Source organism: Gopherus flavomarginatus, chromosome 6 (assembly GCF_025201925.1).
Source record: "Gopherus flavomarginatus isolate rGopFla2 chromosome 6, rGopFla2.mat.asm, whole genome shotgun sequence".
Classification (NCBI taxonomy): Eukaryota; Metazoa; Chordata; order Testudines; family Testudinidae; genus Gopherus; species Gopherus flavomarginatus.
In genome coordinates, this window is record NC_066622.1 from 26,083,321 (window position 1) to 26,108,005 (window position 24,685).

Here is a 24,685-nt window from a genome sequence, read left to right on the forward strand (position 1 = left end):
TAAACTTGCCCTCATTTTGGGACAGATTCTGCTGTCTAATATATGCCTTTAGCTCACAATGAAGCACATCAAAAGGCCATTTTGATCTGATCCAATATCTTCTCCTTACACAGAGAGGTTGCAAGAATGGGTCCTTCAATAAGGAATCCAATTCATTTGGCACTTGGGTGCTTAAAGCAGTCTATGAGGGAAGTTAGTCAGTGACAGCAGGAGGAGAGTTTACAAAAATGTGTACTTCCTGTATTGCCAATCTCAACCATTCAAAAATCATGAGTAAGGCCCCCCAAAATTATAATTAACTTAAAAATCATCCAGTATTTTAGTAATAAATGTTAAATTAATTGAATTTGCCTTGTAGCACTGAAAACCAGTCAAGTTCATGTTTAAAGCTTTTCTCCACAACCATGAGGGAATTATTTGTGTATTTTTTCTTTCATTACAAGTACAGTATCTTTGCCATCTGAAATTCCAGTTATGAAGGGATTAAGGGTGATCAGAACACTCCAAATCTAAAGCAAATCTAAAGAAATTTTGAAAGACTCCACATGTGATCAGCATAGTTTACCCAAGTATAGTACTCTCTGAAATGTTTTTTACTTGATATATAAACTTTTATTTAAAAAATGGTATATTTTTAATAAAAAGTAAAAATGGCACTAAAACATACCTAATTTCTCATTCTTAATTTCCTTGTAATAACTGATACAGAATGCAGACCTACCTTTCTTCATTCAAATGACTCTTCTGAGATTGTCCTTCCTAGAATAAGATCAAAAGAAGAAAATAAAATTCAAATTTTTTATAATATATATTTTATTTTGTAAGACAAAATGGTTTTTTTCCTTCTAAAGTTCCTAAAGTAGTGTTAGACCTGAATTCAGGGGAAATATACATATCTAAGCTTTAATCAAAGAGATGCTATTTTATAAACACTGCAGACCAAATTCATTGCTGATGTAATTCTCTGAAGACAACTTACACTTCTATGAAGTTAAATGTGCAGAGTAAGTTTGGGATTTCCAGAGTTGATGCAAAAGCTATGAAGAACCAGGGACATTAAGGTCTGTAATACTAGTAATGATTGGAGGTAGGGTGTGTACAGGTTGTTTGTGACTCAAGGGGGCACTGCTGAGATCATGACATTCCTTGATCAAGTCTTGCCATTAGAGGGAACCTCACTAACCCAGAGAGGGACAAGTTCTGGCCACTAGAGCAGTGGTGGGCAACCTGCAGTCCAACAGGGTAATCTGACTGTGGGCTGTGAGACGTTTTGCTGACATTGACCATCCACAGGCACAGCCACCCTCTGTCTCCCGCAGCTCCCAGTGGCCATGGTTGGCCATTCCTGGCCAATGGGATCTGTGGGAAAGGGCTGCTTCCCACAGCTCCCATTGGTCAGGAACGGAAAAACGTAGCCAGTGGGAGCTGCAGACGGCCGTGCCAATGGACGGTCAATGTCAGCAAAATGTTTTGAGGCCCACAATCAGATTAGCCTGATGGGCCGCATGCAGCCCACAGACTGCCCACCACTGCATTACAGGTACCACTAACTGCTACTCCCAGAGAAATTAAGGGTTAAAATTTCAAGCCTCAGAATCAGTTTGTCTAGTGGGGTGTCCATAGGAGTGGTACCCTGGAAGAGTGATTAGGCAAGAATTCCTTCCTCAACTCTTGTGAAGCCAAGGAAGCAGCTGAGATCTCTGCGAACGCTGTTGCATCAAAGCAGATGAGACATAACACCTAATCAGCAACTCAGAAAAAGGGCTGGCATCCTATCAGGGAAACACAAAATTGGAATGTCTGTGAGAGGAAAAGGGTGTAAGAGTGAAAGATTCTCCATGGTATAAAGCAGGAGTATGGAAACACACACTCACACTCTCTCTCTCTCTCTCTCTCTCTCTCTCTCTAGGTGGAAAAGTACACCTCCACCTCGATATAATACGACCTGATATAACATGAATTCAGATACAACGTGGTAAAGCAGAGCTCTGGGGGGGGGAGGCGGGGCAGGGCTGCACACTCCAGTGGATCAAAGCAAGTTCAATATAACGCGGTTTCACCTATAAAGCAGGAAGATTTTTTTGTCTCCTGAGGACAGCGTTATATTGAGGTAGAGGTGTACCTACAGGTGGTTGGAACAATCAGACACACCAGGATATAGGACCTGATGCAGTACCTTTTATGGCTGTATCCATTCTACCCAAAGCTTCAGGCTGAGCACTATTATTAAATGTAGGTCCCTTTTTTCAGACACCAGGGAAGTTTTTTTCTTATAAATGAAAATTAATTTATATATGGTTTATTAGACTTTTGAACAAGCAATTTATACTCTACTTCAATTTATCTTGTATTTTCACTTAAAGGCCAACTTTCCTGAAAATCAACTGCAGAACTCAGTTGTAATAACTGCCATCGTTGTTGACTAACGTAAGTTAAAAACTGTCTTCAGTTTTGCAATTCTATCTTGCACATTCATTTAATACATATACATGAATACCTATGGAATCTCACAGATTACTTATTGTGCCCACAGCCTTTGAAGGAGTGCATTTGTAGCATTCATTTTCAGCCAAACAAATAAATGGCTTCTTGGCTGGCTATACAGAATTACAGAGGTCACTTTATCTCCCAGACACGTTTCACTGGAAGGGAGACCTGGTGTGAAGGGACGGAATGAGGCACAATGTCAATACTGGGAGGTGAGCAGTATCAGGAATATTTTCTTTAAAGTATAGGAAGATAGGATTTTTTTCCAGCCATGGGCTACTGATGATGTGTGTTTAGTGGAATGGGAGAAGGAAGAAAAGGTGCAATTATGAAATATGTACTTTGCTGTCATAAATTCTCTCACAAGTCAACAATGGCTTTTTTGGTTGTTTGTGAAAATTAACATTGTTCTCCTGTATGTTTTCCTGCCTTTGATGGACACAGAGGGTAAAGTCAGTTTCATAATTTCAATCTCCAAGGGTACAATGATAACCAGACTTGTATTTTGCTGCCAATCAGATTCCCTCTTTACACAAAGAGTAAGTGACAACTAAATAACAGGGAATAAATACAGAGGAGGGTTATGGGGACATCAAAATCCAGGTGAGTGAAATCTGAACGTATTATGTCACTAGAATATCCACTTAGTGAACTAAGTGGTGGAGTTGCACCAATGATCTAGCCCAGATACAAATGAGCTATTAAGTGAGCCAAGGTTATGATGAAAAATTTTTGCTGTTAAACACCAAACCATTACCTTTGTGACTGCATGTCCCTTACTCTTTGTATTAGTTTCCTGGTGAGGTGAAGGAGACCTTTCTGGAGAGACTTCTTTCTTTTGGCAGAGTTTTCCAGGAGTATTTCTTTCTACCAACTGAAGCAGCTCTATCTGTCGTCTTACTTTCTTTTCCTCCCTTTGCTTTTGTAGCTGTCTAGGGTATCTTTCTGATGCTGGAATATACCTTTTCCCAGGTTTGTTTATGTTCCAGTCAGGTCTCTTTCCATATTTTTCCATAGGTTTTGTTTGTTTCTCTTTTCTTGCAAATTGGTTATACAAATCAGTGTAACTGTCGTTATTCTCTTTTTCGGAAATTTTATTTTTATCTGGATACTGCATTTCTTTCTTGCATTTTTTGATGTTAAATTTCTCTTTATATTCTATGGAAATATCTGGAGATGTACAGTCCACAGTTCTGCTTTCTACAACTGGCTCAGTACATGTTTCAGTTCGGATGTATGCTCTGGTGTCAAAGTCATCTAAAAAGAAAAGTGTCTCTTTTATATTTTTCTAAGCAGGCCACATGACTTCTTTGATTTATATTTCAGTATTTAGACTATAAATGCATTACTGATAACTTCATTCAAAACACTGGTTGCAACAATATTGGCATACTCTTTTATTCTTTTTGATGTTTCAAAGTAAACAGCACAGGGGAGAACCAACATAGTTATCCGATAAACTCAATCTATGCTTAAAAACACGGGGAACAAAATGTAAGAAAACTTAAAATATAAATGAAATGAAACTATATTGTCCTGATATATAGAGTTCATCTTGTATTGTGATAGCCCAATGATGAAAAACAACATGAAGCTTTTATATGAATATCTAAGGTGCATCTTGTTTATAGTTTGTCAGATCATATTCACCATTTTAAGTGCTACTGAGTGTAACAGGCATTCCCAATCTGGTTTCTTTTTTCTCTTCTCTGACAGGGGTTCTGAGTTAGCAGCTGACTCAGTAACCTGTCACTTGGATCCCCACCAATATAGGTTACTTGGGATCTAAGTGGAAGACCAATTAACAAACAGGGTCACAGCTGAAGGGCTAATTAGAGGGAAAAGCAATCCTAGCAGCTGGGAGCAGATACATAGAGAGGAAGGAAACCTTGGAAAGGGTGGAGGTGCAGAACATGAAGGAAGACAGACCTGGTTGTTCTTAGTACAGATTCCTTTTCCCTTAGTAAGAGGGGAGCTGACTAGGACTTGTACATATATAAATAGTACTATAGGTAGTGGCCTGATAGAACACTATAATAAATAGTGGTGGGGAAGGTGGCTGGAGTGTGTGGGTCTGTACCTAAGGCAAGAGAGACTCCCAGGGGACCACCCTGCAACATACTTGGGGGCTTCTTCTGGACCTGTGTCCCTCATCTGTGCTGGAAGCCAAAGAGAGAGCCAGCGCAAGGGTCAATGATCTGGGAAGTGGAAGAAATTCTGAAATGGAGTACTCCATACAGTTTTTTCAACAGTCCTACCAACCAGAGCAGCAGGCCCAGTGTGGCAGGCAGACCAACAGAATGTTCTCCAGGACTTTATCAAGGAACAGATGGCCATACAGCATGGGACACTGCAGAATCTGGTGAGTCCCGTGACCGGGGTTAACAATAGAGCCCAGGGAACTGGATATTGTAAAGTGGCTCCAAAAAATGACCTTCAGGCCTTTCACCAAACTTTTGAGAGGGTGGCTTTAAGTTCTGGTTGGGATAAGGCATCGTGGGCTTTGGAAGTAGCTCCTTATCTGACAGGCGAAGCATCCCTAAGTGAAGAACATGCCATCGCAGATAGAATGGTTCTGTTGTCAGAAAGATCCCAACAGAAATTTAGGATGGCGAAAAACAGAGAGGCTGTCAAGACTGGGCTACTAGCTGGTTGTTACCCCCAGAGAGCCAGGGGGTGGAGGAAGTGATGGATGTCTGATCATAAGACGACCTTGCAGAAACTATTCTGTGGTGGGGAGTATATGGGTGAACAGGCATCAGTCCTCCACACTGGACAGTGTGGGGAAGCTGACTGAAAAATTCTTAGTTCATCTTTTGCTGGGACAGGAGATGAGAAAGAAGTTGGTAGATGCTCAGCCAGGAAAAGGGACTGAGAAAAGGAGAGAGAAGTCCAAAGGGCCTTCATACTCTGCCAGAAGAGGGATGGTGTGTTACCAAATGTCAGTGGCCACGACCCATAGAAAGCATTTGTGTATAGACTGCAAATTGGTGGGCTTTTGTTCTGTGGGACATGATGAAACTCCAGTAGATGTTACCTGGGAGGATAGTAAGGTTAGAATGTATACATGGGGAAAGGAGACATTCCTCTTGGATGTCAAGAGAGTGCTTATATGGAAGGTTGGAGTGGTGAAGGCTTTACCCCATACCGTTGTGTTGAGTCTGAACTACAAACCCTTCCCAGTGAGAGAGAGGAAACTCCAAGGAGATCACAGGGTCAGTTATGGAATGTGAAAAAGGAGCTAGAAGAAGGGGGCTGTCAGACAGAAATAAAAAAAAAAAAAACCCAGACAGCGAGAGAGAAGTCAGGAAGGTCAACAAGAAAGAAGAGAGTCTGGTAGAGGAGGAAGGAAAACAAAGGTATAACAGGGGCTGATGACTGAGACTTCCAGGGATATAGCTGATAAAACAAGGGTTTCCTGAAGAGTCCCAAGAATGGACCAGAGCAAGAATGAGATGTCAGGGACAGAAAAAAGTGTCATGGAGAGTGAAGAGAACCTAGAATTAGAGGTAGAGAAGCAACAAATTAGAGGGAAGGTCAGATTGTCTTCATGCCAAGAGCATTCTACTGACCGGCAGAGACTGAACTGTGGGGAAATCCCCACGCACAGTTGGGGTTGGTTTTTTTGGGTGGGTGGAAAACAGAAGACAGTCATTGAGGAACTGTGAATAAACCTAAAGATGGAGTCCCACAAAAATCAAAGAATGGTGATAAAGGCTGAGCTCAGCCCAAAAGAAAAGAGCATTTGGAAGAAGATGGGGAAGTGTGTGACTGGTTCTGAGTCAGGAGCTGACTCAGTAACCTGTCACTCAAATCCCCGCCAACGTAGGTCAATTGGGATCTAAGTGGAAGACCCATTACCAAGTAGGGCCACAGCTGAAAGGCTTATCAGAGGAGAGAAGCAACCCTAGCAGCTGGGAGGAGGTAAATTGAGAGGAAGGAAACCCTGGGAATGCAGAACTTGAAGGAAGGCAGAGCTGATCTCTTTTTCCCCAGAAGAGGGGAGCTGACTGGGATGCAATATGTAAATAGTACTAGAGGTGATGGCCTGATAAACACCATAATTAAGTACAGTGGTGGTGAAGGTGGCCTGAGTGAGTGTGGTCTGTATGGAAGAAAAGAGACTCTCACAGGGAACCGCCCCATGACACCTTCTTCTTCTAAAAGGGAAAACTTTGTTTAAAACAAACAAACCACCTTCCCACCCTACCAGTCCCCTTCATACATTATATTAGGCACACCCCAAATACTTATTAATTCCTTAGAATTTGCAAATCTCCATTAATCTTTCTATACTTGTTGCCAAGCCCAAAATATAAATTTCTAGTTAAAGAAACAAAAAATATTTCAATGGAATTTCCCAACCCGCTGGAGGTTAGTGACTGTGCACCTACTCTAGGTATTTGTTGCAATAAAGAAACTTATCTAGTTAAACTAAAAGGCACACTATGGCTGTATATTTTTACTAAATATAATAATTTTTGCCGTAACTATAATGCTAAGAAATGTACAGTGTCCTTGATGTTCATTTCTAGTAGTAATGTTTGACATCTGGGAACAAACTGGAATGCCTTGGTATGTGTTAGCCAAAGGACCTCTCAATATCAATTGGCAAAGGTTCCTGTCAGGCCTGACAAACTCACTACACCTAACACTTTGCTGTTTATAGTATTTATCTATTAAAAATACCACGTGAGTTCTTAAATGAAAGCCAGGATCATGCTAGTCCTTAATATCGTGAAATGTATGTACTGACTTATATTTAAAGTTATGTATATTAAAAGTTTGTTTCACAATGTTACTCGCCAGCACAGGTGAAAAACCAGTTTTGCCAGACAAAGGGATGTATAGTCACATGGCTACATAGGTTCATATGTAGTTTAAGCACTGTAAGCAAAACACAATGGGAGCTACACTTGCATTTCAAGACATCTTGACTCTGGGGTCAACACAATGAGTATTGGCTCATATAAAGAGAAGCAAAAAGCCATTTAGTTATCCGCTGGCTGAGGAAACACCTTGAAGGGGGTGAGGTGTATTCATGAAAATTTGGATCCTGTTTTTTTTTGTCTGAAAACCAGCAGCTCTGTCTTAGAATCCCTGGGAGAAAATGGTTATATTTCCTGTTTTATAAAGTAGATTAATAAGTGTTACTAGTTCTGTTTCTACCCACTAGCTGTACTCAGTATCTCTCTCTCTCTCTCTCTCTCTCTTTGATCATAAGTTTGATTTTTCACTATACATTTCACTTCTGTGGTGTTACAAATGACCTGATTTTGAGTTGTATCGGTCAAGCTGTGTGTATTTGGCTCCTCTGGGGATGGTGAACCTAGTAATTATGCTGAATGTCCAGTGACAGGGGCTGGACACTATAGGGAACATTTTGAGGACTAAGGGGTTGGTGTATACTTAGCACTAACTTGCACAGAAAGGGGAGGTCTGCAGAGACCTGGAAGTAAGTGCTTGTGGAGCAAAATTAGAGGGTGGGTGTTTGAGGGAGCTAAAACATAGCAGGGACAGACAAGACTACTCCACCCTAAGGGCATGTAGTGATGAGGTACCTGACTACCCTAACAGTGTGAGATCTGGATATACAACTACTTTTATGCATGTTTTGCAAGGAAGAATTGTGGAAGGTTTTGCCAATTATTAAACAAAACGCTTTTGTACCCTAACTCCAAAATCACTAGCAGCAATTTTCTAGTATCTTCGCTACCTCTTTAGGGCCTCAATTCATAAGATATTAAGCGTGTACTTAAGCATGAGAGTAATTCATAGATTCTAGGACTGGAAGGGACCTCGAGAGGTCATCAAGTCCAGTCCCCTGCCCTCATGGCAGGACCAAATACTGTCTAGACCATCCCTGATAGACATTTATCTAACCTACTCTTAAATATCTCCAGAGAGGAAGATTCCACAACCTCCCTAGGCAATTTATTCCAGTGTGTAACCACCCTGACAGTTAGGAACTTTTTCCTGATGTCCAACCTAAACTTCCCTTGCTGCAGTTTAAGCCCGTTGCTTCTTGTTCTATCCTTAGAGGCTAAGATGAACAAGTTTTCTCCCTCCTCCTTATGACACCCTTTTAGATACCTGAAAACGTGTCCCCTCTTAGTCTTCTCTTTTCCAAACTAAACAAACCCAATTCTTTCAGCCTTCCTTCATAGGTCATGTTCTCTAGACCTTTAATCATTCTTGTTGCTCTTCTCTGGATCCTCTCCAATTTCTCCACATCTTTCTTGCAATGCGGTGCCCAGAACTGGATACAATACTCCAGTTGAGGCCTAACCAGTGCAGAGTAGAGTGGAAGAATGACTTCTTGTGTCTTGCTCACAACACACCTGTTAATGCATCCCAGAATCATGTTTGCTTTTTTTGCAACAGCATCACATTCCCCTGAAATTAATGGGAATACTCATGTGTTTAAAGTGAGATATATGTTTAAGTACCTTGCTGAACTGGGTCCTATTTTGTTTACTCACATGACCGACAGCCACACACTGTATTCAGATCCATATTAATTTGTTATAAGATACGTAACAGACTATGGCAAGCACCCTATGTAATCAAACCCAGTAATACAGTTAAGGCTCCTATGCAGTACTTGTGAACCATGAAGGCACATAAGTCTAGGCATGCTTTCCTTTCTTAGGAGTATCACATCTCGTCCAGTGTTAGGCCTTGTCTATGCTACAGTTTTGTCAGCAAAAGGTGGCTTCTGTCGACAAAACAGTGGAGGTGCAAGCATGACAATGCTCCTCCTGCCAGCAAACTCCTGCTGTGTCAACAAAATAAAACCACCTCAATGAGAAGTGTAGAGCTTTTTGCGGCAAAGTTAGATTGACAAAACATCAATATAGACACTGTATTCGTTACGTTGCTGCTCACTGTTTTAAATTCCAGAGCCCTGTATCCAGCTACACAGCCCTGTATCGCCGTATCCCTCTAAGCCCAAGAAGTTTTGAAACTGCTCAGTGTGGAGAGCTCACATAGCTACTGCCCAGCTGAGCATGCCAGCTCCAGCAGCAAACACACTCCTGCCTGGACTGCTGGGGAAGAGGTGGCTCTCCTAGGTCTGTGGGGAGAGAAGGCTATGGGAGAACTCTTAGGAAATCATAGAATCAAAATATTAACTTGGAATCCTGCTTGCACTGGGTCTGCAGCAGCAAGCAGGCTGCTGCTGTGGGGGAGGGAAGGGGCAAGAAGGGAAGAGACTACTGTACAGGGGAGGGAGGTGGGGGCTGATGTTGGAGTATCCCCTTCGCCCTGCTGGTGTACCAATCTCTGCTGAGTTGAGATGGGGAGACACCAGCTGTCCGTGCACCAGCTTTTGCCTCAGGAGCGGTTGCTTCGGTGGGTTTCTTTTGTAAGCATTCAGCAATGTCAGTTTGGTTATATTACAGAGTGCCACTTTAAAAAGTGATTTTAAATGTGTTACTTTTCATGCACACACAGTAACCATTACAAGGTTCAGAGCACAGTACAAACAAACAAGGCCAGGCTCAGTGCACTACAGTAACACACATTGTGTGTGGCTCAATGTTAATATGCTCCTTCAAGGAATCCTCTCAGCCGAAAGCCCCGTATTGGGCTTCTGTTATAGTCTTGTGATCTTAATGCACAGCACAATACTGAAGAGCAGATCCATACTTTCTGATAGAGGTGGCTGGGTTGCCAGTTATGAAGGCAGTTGAAAAGCAGAAGGGTGGATAAAAATCAATGATTTTTTTGATAAAATGCTTTTGGAGGGAAAAAAACCTACCTAAAGCAACAAAGAGTCCTGTGGCACTTTACAGACTAACAGACGTATTGGAGCATAAGCTTCTGTGGGTGAATACCCACTGCGTCAGATGCATCTGACAAAGTGGGTATTCACCCACAAAAGCTTATGCTCCAATACATCTGTTAGTCTATAAGGTGCCACAGGACTCTGTTGCTTTTTACAGATTCAGACTAACACGGCTACCCCTCTGATACCTAAAGATAGTTTTAATTAAGATACATTATAGCTCAAAGATATCCCATCATGGAATAGGGATTATACATTCTAATTCCATAGTATGAGACAATATATTCATGTAATGTTTAAGAAAAGTTTTGTAAATGAGTTCCAATAGTTCACGGATTAGGGACCCAATCTTATGGGGTTCCAGGGGCTTCTGTACAGATTATTTCGGTTATTTTTCTATCTACCCATTGGTGCTCAGTCTAGAAGATACCATCAGATGTTTAGGATTAGGGATGTTTTGCAGTTCTCAAACTGTGGATTTGTGTTTCCAGAGATAACATGCTTGTTAACAGCAAAAATGTTTTAAATAAATAAATAATATATAGAAGTGAGAAATAAAAGACCTCAACCCTATTGTCCCTCTGTAAATGTGTATACATAGAGTCAATCCCTTATCTCTCTAAAAGTGCAAAGTTTCAAAAAGTTCAATGAATAGAAGATTGTTGGGGGCGGAACTACACTCTGCCCCCACTACATCAAGAACTGGCCAAATGCGATGACAGTTTGTGAACAAAATCGTGAAAAAATAGATGGCACTGTCACAGCCAAAATTCTCAACATTGGGCTTAAGAGAAACGTTGAACACATGCTGAATATCCTGAAGCCTATTTCTGTAGCCTTGAACAAAATGCAAGGAAATAGCTGACACTGTTGAAATTTGGAAGGAACTGAGTGAGATCTTAAAAGAGAAATATGCTATGACAGAGTTAAATTACAAGCATTAAAAAAATGAATGGGACAAGCACTATCTCTAGCTCATTTTCTTGCAGATATTCTCAATACTCAGTACCAGGGTCAAACCTTAACTGCTGAAGAAGAGTAGGAGGCTATGACATGGACATCCAGCAATCATCTCTCCATAATGCCAACTATAAAACTTCAGAGCGAAGGGTAAACCATTCAAGAAATATATGGTTGCTGCTGATGTTTTAAAGAAAAATCACACCAGTCAACTGGTGGAAGTCACTTAAGCACTTGGATTCAGACTGTTGAAGTGATGATCTCACTTTTAACAGTAGTAGCTTCTTCTGCCAATGTAGAAAGAATATTTTGTTTCTTTGGACTAATTCATTCCAAACTGAGAAATCGTTTGGGACCAGAAAAAGCAGGAAAGCTTGTTTTTCTTATCCAGATTATGAACAAACAGGAAAATGAAGGTGAAGACAACTGAGTTAGCTGCAGAAGCCAATATTTTAAATTTCTCATGTTGACCTGGCTGACATAAATGAAATTGTTTAACTAAAATAGTAGACTTAATTTTTGTTTTTCAAAAAACAATTTTACCAAAAACAAACCTAATTTTAAAAAACTTGAATGTTTAACTAAATTCAAAAATTAATATGCTTATTTTGTTAAAATATTATGTTATTGAAGAAAAAAATCCAGAATATGTAACGTTATATTAGTTAAATAAAACAATTTAAATGTCTGTCTGGTGATGTTCTCCTCCTAATACAGCATGGCAAGAAAATCCTCCAAATATTAATGATTAACCTGTTGAATTGGAGATAGTTCACCTTCCAGTGACTTCATAAACATCTGCTTCAATTACCTTTGGTAAATGAAATAACCAAACAATCATTCACTTTGTGATATAGCTGTACAACTAATCTGAAAAGTTTCCAAAATAAATCCCTTTAAAAATGTATAGTGTGTACCTTCTAAAAATGAAACCTACATCTATCTCTGAGTTGTGAAGAATATGTATTAAGGTTATAACAACCAACAAGAATGCACTTTTATGAAGAAATCCATAATTAAATCGAGTCTTCCTGACTAGTGATTTAAATCAAATCCACCCTGAAAAGCAGCTGGCAATCTCGTAGGATGCTCATGGAACAATGGGACTTAGAAATCTTCATCATGTGATGCTGTACCTGCCCCCATGAGTAGGGTCCTACCAAATTCACGGTCCATTTTGGTCAATTTCGTGGTTATAGAATTTTTAAAATCATAAATTGCATGACTTCAGCTATTTAAATCTGAAATTTCACAGTGGTCTAATTGTAGGGATTCTGACCCAAAAAGGATTTGGGGGGAGTCGTATGGCTATTGTAAGAGAGGTTGCAGTACTGCTACCCTTACTTCTGTGCTGCTGCGAGTGACAGCACTGCCTTCAGAGCTGGGCAGCTGGAGAATGGTAGCTGTTGGCTAGGAGCCCAGCTCTGAAGGCAGACCCACTGCCAGCAGCAGTGCAGAAGTAAGGATAGCATGGTATGGTATTGCCACCCTTACTTCTGCATTGCTGCTGGCGGGATGCTGCCTTCAGAGCTGGGTGCCCAGCTAACAGTTACTGCTCTCCAGCTGCTCAGCTCTGAAGGCAGTGCAGAAGTAAGAGTGGCAATACAGCAACCCCCTTAAAATAACCTTGTGACTCTTCCCCGACTCCACAACTCCCTTTTGGGTCAGGACCCTGAATTTGAGAAATGCTGGTCTCTCCCAGTGAAATCTGTATAGTATAGGGTAAAAGCACACATAAGACCAGACTTCAGGGGGGGAGATCAGATTTCATGGTTTGACACATTTTTCATGGCTGTGAATTTGGTAGCATCCTACCCATGAGGCATTGCAAACCTTTCCCAAAGCACCCTGCAGCTAGTTGCACAGTGGGATAGCTACCCACAGTGCACTGCTCTCTTTGTCGATGCAAAAGCTGCTGTTGTGGATATGCTTCACTGAAACAAGGACCATAGTGTGGACATGCAACAGCGGTTTAATTACAGCAGCGGCTGTACATCATCATAACTTGCACTGACAAAACTCTCTAATCTAGACAAGACCTTAGTTTCCCTATTGCTACTATTTTATTTACTCTTGATACTCTAATCTGTCTAAGCAGTCACTTCTAGTTTTACTCTGTGCTGTATAAACAAGATTTGCCTCTACCGATAGCCTTATAGAACATGATATCCTACTAAAACATATTATTTTTTGGAATTTATACCTGTCTGCACAGCAGTATCTTTCCGAGGAGAGGTTACGGTTTTTACATCTTGATGCATCTTACTGCTCACTTCATCAGAACAATGATCATGACTTACATTTGAAAGGCCAGTATGATAACTCTCACATATTTTATCAACTATAAAGGAAGAAACAAGTGACTTAAATTAGCAATTTTCTATTAATGGTCTTTATAAATCACATTATCAGGTTAACCTGATCCCTGTAGTTTAATAATTAGTGCTTCTGGGTTCTAGTCCTGACCCTGCAATTGGCTCACAGTGTGACCTTGGCCACATCTCTTAGCCTTTCTGGGGAAGATCTTCAAAAGAAATGAAGGGGTGCAAGTCCCTCTGAAAGCCAAAACAGTTGTACTTGTGCTCCTGAAAATCTTCACCGGTGTCTTTCTTCCATTATAAAAGATGGATAATGCTGCTTGGTGTTTGAGGCTTGATTAACATTATATATGTTAAGCTTTTTGAGGTACTTGACTGAAAGGAGTTTAAAAGGATAAAAGTTTTGTTCAGTTTCTGAAGCCAAAGAGCAATGTCTAGACTGACAGGATGTTTTTTCTCAAAAATAGGATCCACAGCGCATGCAACCCCCCCCGCCCCAAAATAAAATGAAATATATTAAAGTTTGGTACTTGCCGCCGTCACCACCACTACCCTCAAGATTCTTCTGCAGTTTTGAAATGTCATGTCCTTTTTGAGCCAACTCTCGAATACGTTGTTCCTGTTTTAATCTCTGAGCCTGTTCTTGTGCTCTCTGCATTGTCTGATAGAGCTCATTTGTTTTAAGAGTCATGATTTCCTATCATAAAAAGGGAGAGAAATGCATGATATCATTTAGTCTGAGAATAAAATAAACAGGACTGCATCATCTCCTTATAAATTTACATCTATTCATAATTTTTTATATTTGGGTATTTTTTTAAGTGAGCAAAAGAAATAACAGATGCGCAAAGATCTTTGTGAGGCTGAGAGCTTAGTGCCAGCACTGTAGCAGCATAAAGAGCTAGACTATGTTGTGATCCTGTGTATCATGTTCCTTGAAGGGAACCAAAGCAGCATGTATTAGAAAACTGTGCACTCTATACTTATGGAAGAGAAACAGCAAGTCATCCCCAAGCAGAGATGCTTCTTCACACTCTTAAGGCTCTGTGGGTTTAAGGTGCAGGAAATAGAGCCAGGTAACAGCTCCTCTCAGCACAGTACAGATTTCAGAGCGGAAAGAAATGCTGGAGTTCTGGTCTCCTCTGTGGCTCTTAGTGCATGTTGATAAGGGGAAATGGGGGGCATCTGATGGCAATAGGTTTCCTGAAGGAGCTGTGCTGCTTGAGGGAGGCAAGTCCAGTAACGCAGGTCATCTGTACAGGATCTCACTCTTTAAGATCTATAGGAATGCCTCTGATTTCCTTGCAGAATCTGGAGCCCTATGTGGCTTGAGATATACCTGCACAATGCCTTCCCTGAACCCCACAACACCTTCTCCAAAAGAGGAGAATAACTCAAGTTATGTGGCTCAAAATATCAGCTAAATAGACTCATAGACTCTAGGACTGGAAGGGACCTCGAGAGGTCATCGAGTCCAGTCCCCTGCCCTCATGGCAGGACCAAATACTGTCTAGACCATCCCTAATAGACATTTATCTAACCTACTCTTAAATATCTCCAGAGATGGAGATTCCACAACTTCCCTAGGCAATCTATTCCAGTGTTTAACTACCCTGACAGTTAGGAACTTTTTCCTAATGTCCAACCTAAATCTCCTTTGCTGCAGTTTAAGCCCATTGCTTCTTGTTGTATCATTGGAGGCTAAGGTGAACAAGTTTTCTCCCTCCTCCTGATGACACCCTTTTAGATACCTGAAAACTGCTATCATGTCCCCTCTCAGTCTTCTCTTTTCCAAACTAAACAAACCCAATTCCTTCAGCCTTCCTTCATAGGTCATGTTCTCAAGACCTTTAAGCATTCTTGTTGCTCTTCTCTGGACCCTCTCCAATTTCTCCACATCTTTCTTGAAATGCGGTGCCCAGAACTGGACACAATACTCCAGTTGAGGCCTAACCAGCGCAGAGTAAAGCGGAAGAATGACTTCTCGTGTCTTGTTTACAACACACCTGTTAATGCATCCCAGAATCACGTTTGCTTTTTTTTGCAACAGTATCACACTGTTGACTCATATTAAGCTTGTGGTCTACTATGACCCCTAGATTTCTTTCTGCCATACTCCTTCCTAGACAGTCTCTTCCCATTCTGTATGTGTGAAACTGATTGTTCCTTCCTAGGTGGAGCACTTTGCATTTATCTTTATTGAATTTATCCTGTTTACCTCAGACCATTTCTCCAATTTGTCCAGATCATTTTGAATTTTGACCCTGTCCTCCAAAGCAGTTGCAATCCCTCCCAGTTTGGTATCGTCCGCAAACTTAATAAGCGTACTTTCTATGCCAACATCTAAATCGTTGATGAAGATATTGAACAGAACCGGTCCCAAAACAGACCCCTGCGGAACCCCACTTGTTATACCTTTCCAGCAGGATTGGGAGCCATTAACAACTACTCTCTGAGTACGGTTATCCAGCCAGTTATGCACCCACCTTATAGTAGCCCCATCTAAATTGTACTTTCCTAGTTTATCTATAAGAATATCATGCGAGACCGTATCAAATGCCTTACTAAAGTCTAGGTATATCACATCCACCGCTTCTCCCTTATCCACAAGGCTCGTTATCCTATCAAAGAAGGCTATCAGATTAGTTTGACATTATTTGTTCTTTACAAATCCATGCTGGCTATTCCCTATCACCTTACCACCTTCCAAGTGTTTGCAGATGATTTCTTTGATTACCTGCTCCATTATCTTCCCTGGCACAGAAGTTAAACTAACTGGTCTGTAGTTTCCTGGGTTGTTTTTATTTCCCTTTTTATAGATGGGCACTATATTTGCCCCCTTCCAGTCTTCTGGAATCTCCCCCGTCTCCCATGATTTCCCAAAGATAATAGCTAGAGGCTCAGATACCTCTTCTATTAACTCCTTGAGTATTCTAGGATGCATTTCATCAGACCCTGGTGACTTGCAGGCATCTAACTTTTCTAAGTGATTTTTTACTTGCTCTTTTCTTATTTTCTCTTCTAAACCTACCCTCTTCCCGTAAGCATTCACTATACTAGACATTCCTTCAGACTTCTCAGTGAAGACCGAAACAAAGAAGTCATTAAGCATCTCTGCCATTTCCAAGTCTCCCGTTACTGTTTCCCCCTCCTCATTGAGCAGTGGGCCTACCCTGTCCTTAGTCTTCCTCTTGCTTCTAATGTATTGATAAAAAGTCTTCTTGTTTCCCTTTATTCTCATAGCTAGTTTGAGTTCATTTTGTGCCTTTGCCTTTCTAATCTTGCCTCTGCATTCCTGTGTTATTTGCCTATATTTATCCTTCGTGATCTGACCTAGTTTCCATTTTTTATATGACGCCTTTTTATTTTGTAGGTCACGCAAGATCTCAAGGGTAAGCCAAGGTGGTCTTTTGCCACATTTTCTATCTTTCCTAACCATCGGAATAACTTGCTTTTGGGCCCTTAATAGTGTCCCCTTGAAAAACTGCCAACTTTCCTCAGTTGTTTTTCCCCTCAGTCTTAATTCCCATGGGACCTTACCTTACCTATCAGCTCTCTGAGCTTACCAAAATCCGCCTTCCTGAAATCCATTGTCTCTATTCTGCTGTACTCCCTTCTAACCTTCTTTAGAATTGCAAATTCTATGATTTCATGATCACTTTCACCCAAGCTTCCTTCTACTTTCAAATTCTCAACAAGTTCCTCCCTATTTGTTAAAATCAAGTCTAGAACAGCTTCCCCCCAGTAGCTTTTTCAACTTTCTGAAATAAAAAGTTGTCTGCAATGCAGTCCAGGAACTTATTGGATAGTCTGTGCCCCGCGGTGTTATTTTCCCAACATATATCTGGATAGTTGAAGTCCCCCATCACCACCAAATCTTGGGCTTTGGATGATTTTGTTAGTTGTTTGAAAAAAGCCTCATCCACCTCTTCCACCTGATTAGGTGGCCTGTAGTAGACTCCCAGCACGACATCACCTGTGTTTTTTACCCCTTTTAGCCTAACCCAGAGACTCTCCACACTTCCGTCTCCTATGTCCATCTCCACCTCAGTCCAAGTGTGTACATTTTTAATATATAAGGCAACACCTCCTCCCTTTTTCCCCTGTCTATCCTTCCTGAGCAAACTATACCCATCCACACCAACATTCCAGTCGTGTGTATTATCCCACCAAGTTTCAGTAATGCCAACAATGTCATAGTTGTATTTATTTATTAGCACTTCCAGTTCTTCCTGCTTATTACCCATACTTCTTGCATTTGTATATAGGCATCTAAGATACTGGTTTGATCTTGCCTCCCAGCTTTCTTAATTTTATTCCTTCCACACATTTATCCATAGGGGGTATGGATGGGGCCCCTAGAATACTAAATTTGAATCCACCATGGGTGAGAAGGCTTCTGCCCCCAAAAGATTGAAATAAAATGTATATGGAGTGTTTTGTGTGGTAGTCTCAAAGTATTCTAGTACCTCCAGAATGTGTCACTGATTTTTTGACATGACATTACTAAAATTTATTCAGGGGTGGGGGGGATTTCAGCCCTGACATGATCCATTTAGTCAAGTGCATTATATAACATTTCTGGGGTCTCTCAGAAGCATCAAGCTACAGACCAATACTCCAGTTAGGTATTCTCAGATGGTACTGGAGCTCAAAGCAGTTTTTGCTGTTTTAACTAAAAAATTTAAAAATCCTATTTTGGGTACAAAACATTGCCTAAGACTTTATCTTCCCAAGCTTTATTTAAAACTATTTGAGGTTTTTGTCCATCTTGGTGTCTTTTCGTGAAAATTGCCTGGACCTCAAACCACCCACCAAAAAAACCCCCCACAACCAACCCCTCAAACTAGTGAGTACCCAAAATGAATTTTATTGGTGAGGAGAGAGATTTCCGTTTAATGCGTGTGAAGTTAATAAGTTCATATTTTTTAATTATGGAAAAATAGGTGGACAATGTCCTTTCTAAAGTGAAAAAAGCTTAAGGTTGTGTTGGGGGGAGTAAGGCAATACTTTCCCGTCACGACAGGGTGGTATTAGTGCTGACTTAATTTTCTAGGCTTTCTAGTTTAATCAAAAATGGTGGGTAATATTTCTAAATCAATCCCGTCGGTTCTGTCACTTCTTCCATTCAAATATTAAAAACTATTAATTTATGTTAACAGAAGTGTGGCAAAATCCCCTACACTGCTTCAAAAAATCTCAAGATTTTTTACCTTAACTGTAGTAACAAATAGAATTTCAACACTACTCTTGCCTCATGCATTAGATAATAGTATTATTTACTATTTATTTCTGAGTCTATTAGGCATTGGCAGTTCTATTGAACAATGTCATTTACTTGCACAAAGTAAAGGCTTAACACTCACTTCCTTTTGTTTTTGTTTGAGCATATCCTCTTCAAACTGTTTTTGCATCAGTTCTCGTTCTCGTGCTAAGCGGTGTTCTTCTTCTTGTTCTTCCCATTTTCTTTGCTCTTCCTCCAGCTGCTTCTTTCTTCGCTTTTCCTCTACTTGAGCCATTATAGCTTTCTAGTGATTTCAAAATCATAATAAAATTTAGTAAAATTAACACTTAGTATGCATAATATAAAATGTATTACATAATTTCATGTCTCATTCATATATATTACATATTTTTTATATATATATATATATATATAAATAAAATATGTAATTTGTATTCTGATTCCATAAAAATCCAGTTCAACAAGATAGATATTTTCTGTGCCACACAAAATAAATGAAACTTAGCTCTCTGGCAGGTAAACCTATTCAGCAGAAAGTATGGCAAAGAAAAATACAATTTTTAAAAAGTCTCACAGGAGGATGTACACACATGAGCCTGAATCGTATCACATTGATTACTTTTTATAGACTTCAATTTTCCTGGGGGGATAATAAGGCATCTGATATACTTTGATCCATGTGTTTGCCCTGGAAGGTGTTATAATGGTATTGTACAGTATATTATGACTCCAGTCAGATACAATAAACCATACAGCTTTGGCAGTGGATGTAAATATAATGAGGGGGCTTTGTGTAAATGAGAATAAGGACCATACTGTTTTAAACAGCTGCTGACTAGGAACTATAATATCAGTCCAGCTAAGCTATGCCATAGGTTAGAGGGAAGGGGCACACATGTCCTATTAGATGCTTAAGGATGTGTCCTATTTTTCTGAGGCATCAGTTTAATAATAGACGTTCTTAAAGCTCTTGACAAACATTAATTATGCCTTACACATTACTGCTGTGACACACATCTGGTTAACCAGGGTAATCTGGTGAAGGAAAAGTCAGTTTCTATTCCCTTGAGCAATTTGTACTGGCACCTGCCCTAGTCACATCACCACACGTACCCTCATTCATTCTTCCCACGTAGGCTGCGTCAGATTAAAACATGATTGTACCTGATGTTCTAACTGTTTCTGCCGCCTCCTGTCTCTTTCCTCAATTTGTGCAGGATCCAAGAGAGCTGTCATTGACCGGAGAAAACTATGAAGAGAATCATTTAAATGTTTTTCCATTAAAAAAAATAAATTCAAGAGTTTTATTTAATCTGAAATATCAGCAAGATTTAAATGTAAGAAAGACTTTTGTGTCAAAATATGTACCTTTCATTCACTGTCATAGGTTTGCACTACAATAAATACAGTAACTCCTCACTTAACATCATCCCGATTAATGCTGTTTTGTTGTTACATTGCTGATCTATTAGAGAACATGCTCATTTAAAGTTGCACAATGCTCCCTTATAACATCCTTTGGAAGCTGCCTGCTATGTCCACTGCTTGCAGGAAGAGCAGCCTTTTGGAGCTAGCTGGTGGGGGCTTGGAACCAGAGTAGGCCGGCCGGCAGCCCCCCTATCAGCTCCCTGTGCACCAGCTGCCCAGCAGGCTATCAAATGTCGGTCAGTTCAGGTGTCCCTCCCCACACTGCCATGTGCTGCTCCTGCCCTCTGCCTTAGAGCTGCTCCTGAGAGCCTCCTGCTTGCTGTGGTGGGGGTGGGAACAGGGGTGCTGATGTCAGGGTGTCACCCTCGCCCTGCACCCCATCTCCACAGAGCAAGGGGGGACACCACAGGGCTCAGGATGGAAGGAGCTTGCTGGCAGCAGCCACTGTCTCAACTTGCTGATCTACTTAAAAAGGCTTACTTAGAGTGGGGTGAGCTTACTTAAAGGGGCAATGTCTCACACACACACGGCACTTTGGAAAGTGGAGAAAGTGGTGCACGCCACTGGGATGGCGTGGGTTCATCATCACATTCAGTGTCCACAGGGAATGTTTGCAGCCACTGCCATGCATCGATTGTGTCTCCTCCTTCCATTCATGCTGTCTTGTAGAGTGTGAGGCTACATTAACATTCAGGGCTTAGCTGAGTGCTAGTTCATCATTTAGCAGCAAGGCATTCCCTGGGAAATATCCCACTCTCTTCCACCCTCTGACTCCACCACTTCACCAAGCTTCACAATCATCATTGCTGTGTACAGAATTAAACTGTTTGTTTAAAACTTATACTGTGTGTAAGTCTTTTGTCTGGTGGGAAAAAATTTCCCTGGAACCTAACCCCTCCGTTTACATTAATTCTTATGGGAAAATTGGATTTGCTTAACATTGTTTCACTTAAAGTAGCATTTTTCAGGAACATCTCTACAACATTAAACAAGGAGTTACTGTAATGAAATTGAACATAATGTTATTTCCGGTAAATTTTACTAGTGAATAATTGAAATTTCTTTTTCAGTAGGGAACCATACAAATTCCTGAAGAGAGGAGTAAATACCAAATTTAATACTACTTCAAAGACTTACTAACTTCTAAAGATATTCCAGAAATGAATTGATTGGCAAGACTACTGTAATTGAGACGTTCACTCACCTGGCTTTTTGACTTTGTTCCGAAGTAGTGTTCTCAACAGTTTTTTCTACATTCTCCACCTTTGAATGCATGAGATGGCCTAAAGCTGCAGGTGTAAAAGGATGAACAGCAGCAGTCAGGGCCTGACATTCGGGGGACAGGCAAAGAATTTCAGGCTGCTTGGTGTATGTTCCATTTATGGGGTGTTGTGGATTAGCACGAGGGTAGTTCTTTAAAGAATCAAAATGCATTGCCCATCTCTCATGCTCCTCAGCCTAAACAGATATGAAGCAATTAAAAAAAATGGAAATACACTCAGTTAGACTATCACAAAGTACTTTTAACTAAATATTTTGATAAAAGCTAAACAGCAGGATTTGTGTTTTTAAAGCTCTATTATGGTGCTGTGCCACATAGAGTAGTTAATTCTAGAAACAGGAAAACTGGGTTCATATGAAAGTGACCTGACCTGAAGCAGACCAAATTAAAACCAAATCTTTTTGGTGAAAAATCACTTATAATGCATTGAAACTTGCAATGGCAAGACTCAAAAACTAACAAGTGAAAAAGTTAAATTTGTCAAGAATCTTTCAGTCTTGTATAAAATAAGTTAATACTAGTACAGGGTTTTCCATACAGCTTTCTCTGCAACCTTATCTTGATGTATATTATTTTTTATGCTGTCCATTAGTCCTACAAGCTGCTCAGCTTATTGGTTACCACTCTAGTCACTCATCCATGCAACTTTGTCTTGCTCCCCAGATATTCTCTAGCAGCATGAATGATTGGCAGGAGCCAGTTCTTTTGGGTGACAGAAAGTTTTTCTTAAACATTTTTTGTGGGCACATATCAGAGCAAGTGTTCGTATCCTCTCTCACCAGCCCACATCCATCCCCCTGCACTTTCACTCTGGGACAGCAGTCGGCATGCTAGGTGCAGGGATCTTCGCTACTAGGAATTCTCTTCCTTCCCCCTAATTTCTCACCCAGGCAGTAGAGCCAGCTCAGAAACACTGCATCAACAACAAGAGGTGTTCCATGTATGAAGTCCTTGCAGAGAGAGTTTCAGTCTCCTCCACAAACATGCACTTTAAACGAATCACAAAGATCCTGGCCACAGGCACTGGTACTTTGTTCATTGTGCTGTCTGAGGTTTTTGAGGAAGAGGTATCTTGTTTCCCTCCCACACAACCACCTAGAGATTTTTTTTTTGGCCCTAGTCTGTCAAATGGGCATTCTGACATGACACCCACACAAGCCAAAGGAACCAAGGTTTCCCCTGTGGGTTCTCTCTATTATGGGTGTGTATATATACAGTTTTCGCATTTGACTCTCCTAACTTCCAAAAGGAATTGCCTTTTTGGAAGGATTGAGGAGGAATGTTCCCTTAGTATTTGCCTTCTAAAGAAAAGAAACTATCACATCTCATATAAAATCTTGCACGGGGTCAGTTCCCAGAAGCATAAATCCTCTTCTCTGGCAGAAAGTTTTAGTCTTATATTAGAGAGCCAAGATAAGCAAGGAGTCCAGGGCAAAAAAGGAAATTTGAAAAATTTTTAATCAATCCTCCTCCCACTCTTCCTTGAGTTTCTTGTCCCCTAAGGGAGGTAAGCTGTCTGACTCAGATGAAGAGCTACAGCACGGTATTTGGGGAAAGAATTTTTCTTTAAGTCTTTCGGTGTAATGTACAGAAGGACTACGGAAATAACACACATATGAGCTGACTTAGAATGGACTCTTTGTTCCCTTTGCTGTCAAAGTACTAGAATGCTACTTCTGCTGTTACTGGCTGGTTGTTTAGCTATGTCATAAAGACTTGGTGTAAACTCCTGGTCCTTGTGAAGTAAATGGGAATTTTACCACTGAATTCGAATGGGCAAGGATTTCACCTTTGATTTTTCAGAGGTATCTGGTGCCCACAATTCCCACCAAAATCAACAGGAGTTGTGGATGCTTATTATCAGGCATTCAGCGTTGGTGTGATCTACAATTTGTTGATAGACTTCCACTTAAGCAGAATTGAAAGAGAGAGTTTAAAAAACAGACCTTTTCTTATTCCAAATCATCCCTCTAAATTACAGCTACCTTTGATAACTTATGTTTTTCCTCTATTTTTCGTAGTTTAGCCTCTTCCTTTTGTTTGTCCAGATCTAGAAGCCACTTCTTCTGTTGTTCTCGTTTCATGGCACTAAAGGGGTGCTCCACTGGTGCAGCTTCCTGAAATGACACAGATACTGCTCTTTTACCTGTAGCAGAGAAACTGCCTGCTTCTCTTCAGCCCCCATTTCTCATTTTTAAGTAGTACTGCCATTCACGAATACCTGCATTACTTCACATACTGCTATTCTATCTGGCGTAAAATAATAGACTTCATTTTCAATACAATCTGGCCCAAATTAATTTTCCCACCAAGGTCTTCAGAATGTTCACTATAAAGTGCAGCTGATAAACTCTCTGTTCATCTTTATTTCTATTGATATCCTCAGCACTAGTTAATTTCTACATGTTTGCTAGATTTTATTTAACCTCCTAATTTTCCTTCATTTTTGTATTATGAGCTACATACAGGGATTGGCTCACAAATCAAGTACTTTCCTTGATGTTAATCCTATTAACATCAGCTCTAAAAATCTACTAAAAATGCATGATTTCACAGAAACACCTTATAACATCAATATCCTTGTAAACAGTGTATTCAAATGAAGCAATAAAAATGATAGAGGGAATAAAGTTTGGAACAGGCTTGCTTAATGCAGATACACACCCACAATAGTAAATTCTTCTTAGAGACAACATACTACATGCAACTTAGTCTTACCCCTAAAACAAATGCTGTACGAATGGCAGCTGGCAAGTCAGGAGAACTGAAACTAGACGACTGAGCAGTTGGTCCACTCGAAACACTGGGTGCAACTTCACTAGCCTCTGTGACCAAAGTGGTTCTAAAAATGTGGTTTTCCTCAGTAGCAATGCTCAAATCAGCTGGAAATGTCATCTGCAAATAATAGTGTCTTGGTGATTTAAAATACTCAATTTAACTTTTTGGGGTTGATTGTTTCAATATAAAACACATTTTTAAAAGTATTTTTAAATACATTGTATTTTAGGTTTGTTCAAGCTGTAGTTCATAGAAACTTCTACCAAAAATATATAATATACATGCAATTACCACTCTCCAACACGTCAGGAAAAAAAAAGTCAAATAAATCCCAATTCTTGGGGTCCAAGATGGATAACTTTCAAAGGATTCTGAATGCTACATAGGAAAGCAATAGC

General features: G+C 40.4%; 1 protein-coding gene across 1 annotated transcript in view; it reads right to left on the bottom strand.

Moving 5' to 3' along the window:
* The window catches only part of CCDC66 (coiled-coil domain containing 66), an 87,551-nt gene that overhangs the window by 47,395 nt on the left and 15,471 nt on the right, over window positions 1–24,685 (bottom strand). The window contains exons 8-16 of the mRNA XM_050958493.1: window positions 24,228–24,404; window positions 23,495–23,626; window positions 21,432–21,685; window positions 19,964–20,048; window positions 18,921–19,082; window positions 14,041–14,251; window positions 13,440–13,577; window positions 3,245–3,744; window positions 722–759 (exon numbers count right to left, since the gene is read on the bottom strand). Coding sequence (XP_050814450.1) covers window positions 722–759; window positions 3,245–3,744; window positions 13,440–13,577; window positions 14,041–14,251; window positions 18,921–19,082; window positions 19,964–20,048; window positions 21,432–21,685; window positions 23,495–23,626; window positions 24,228–24,404 — 1,697 coding nt within the window. The remainder of the gene's footprint in view (window positions 1–721; window positions 760–3,244; window positions 3,745–13,439; window positions 13,578–14,040; window positions 14,252–18,920; window positions 19,083–19,963; window positions 20,049–21,431; window positions 21,686–23,494; window positions 23,627–24,227; window positions 24,405–24,685) is intronic.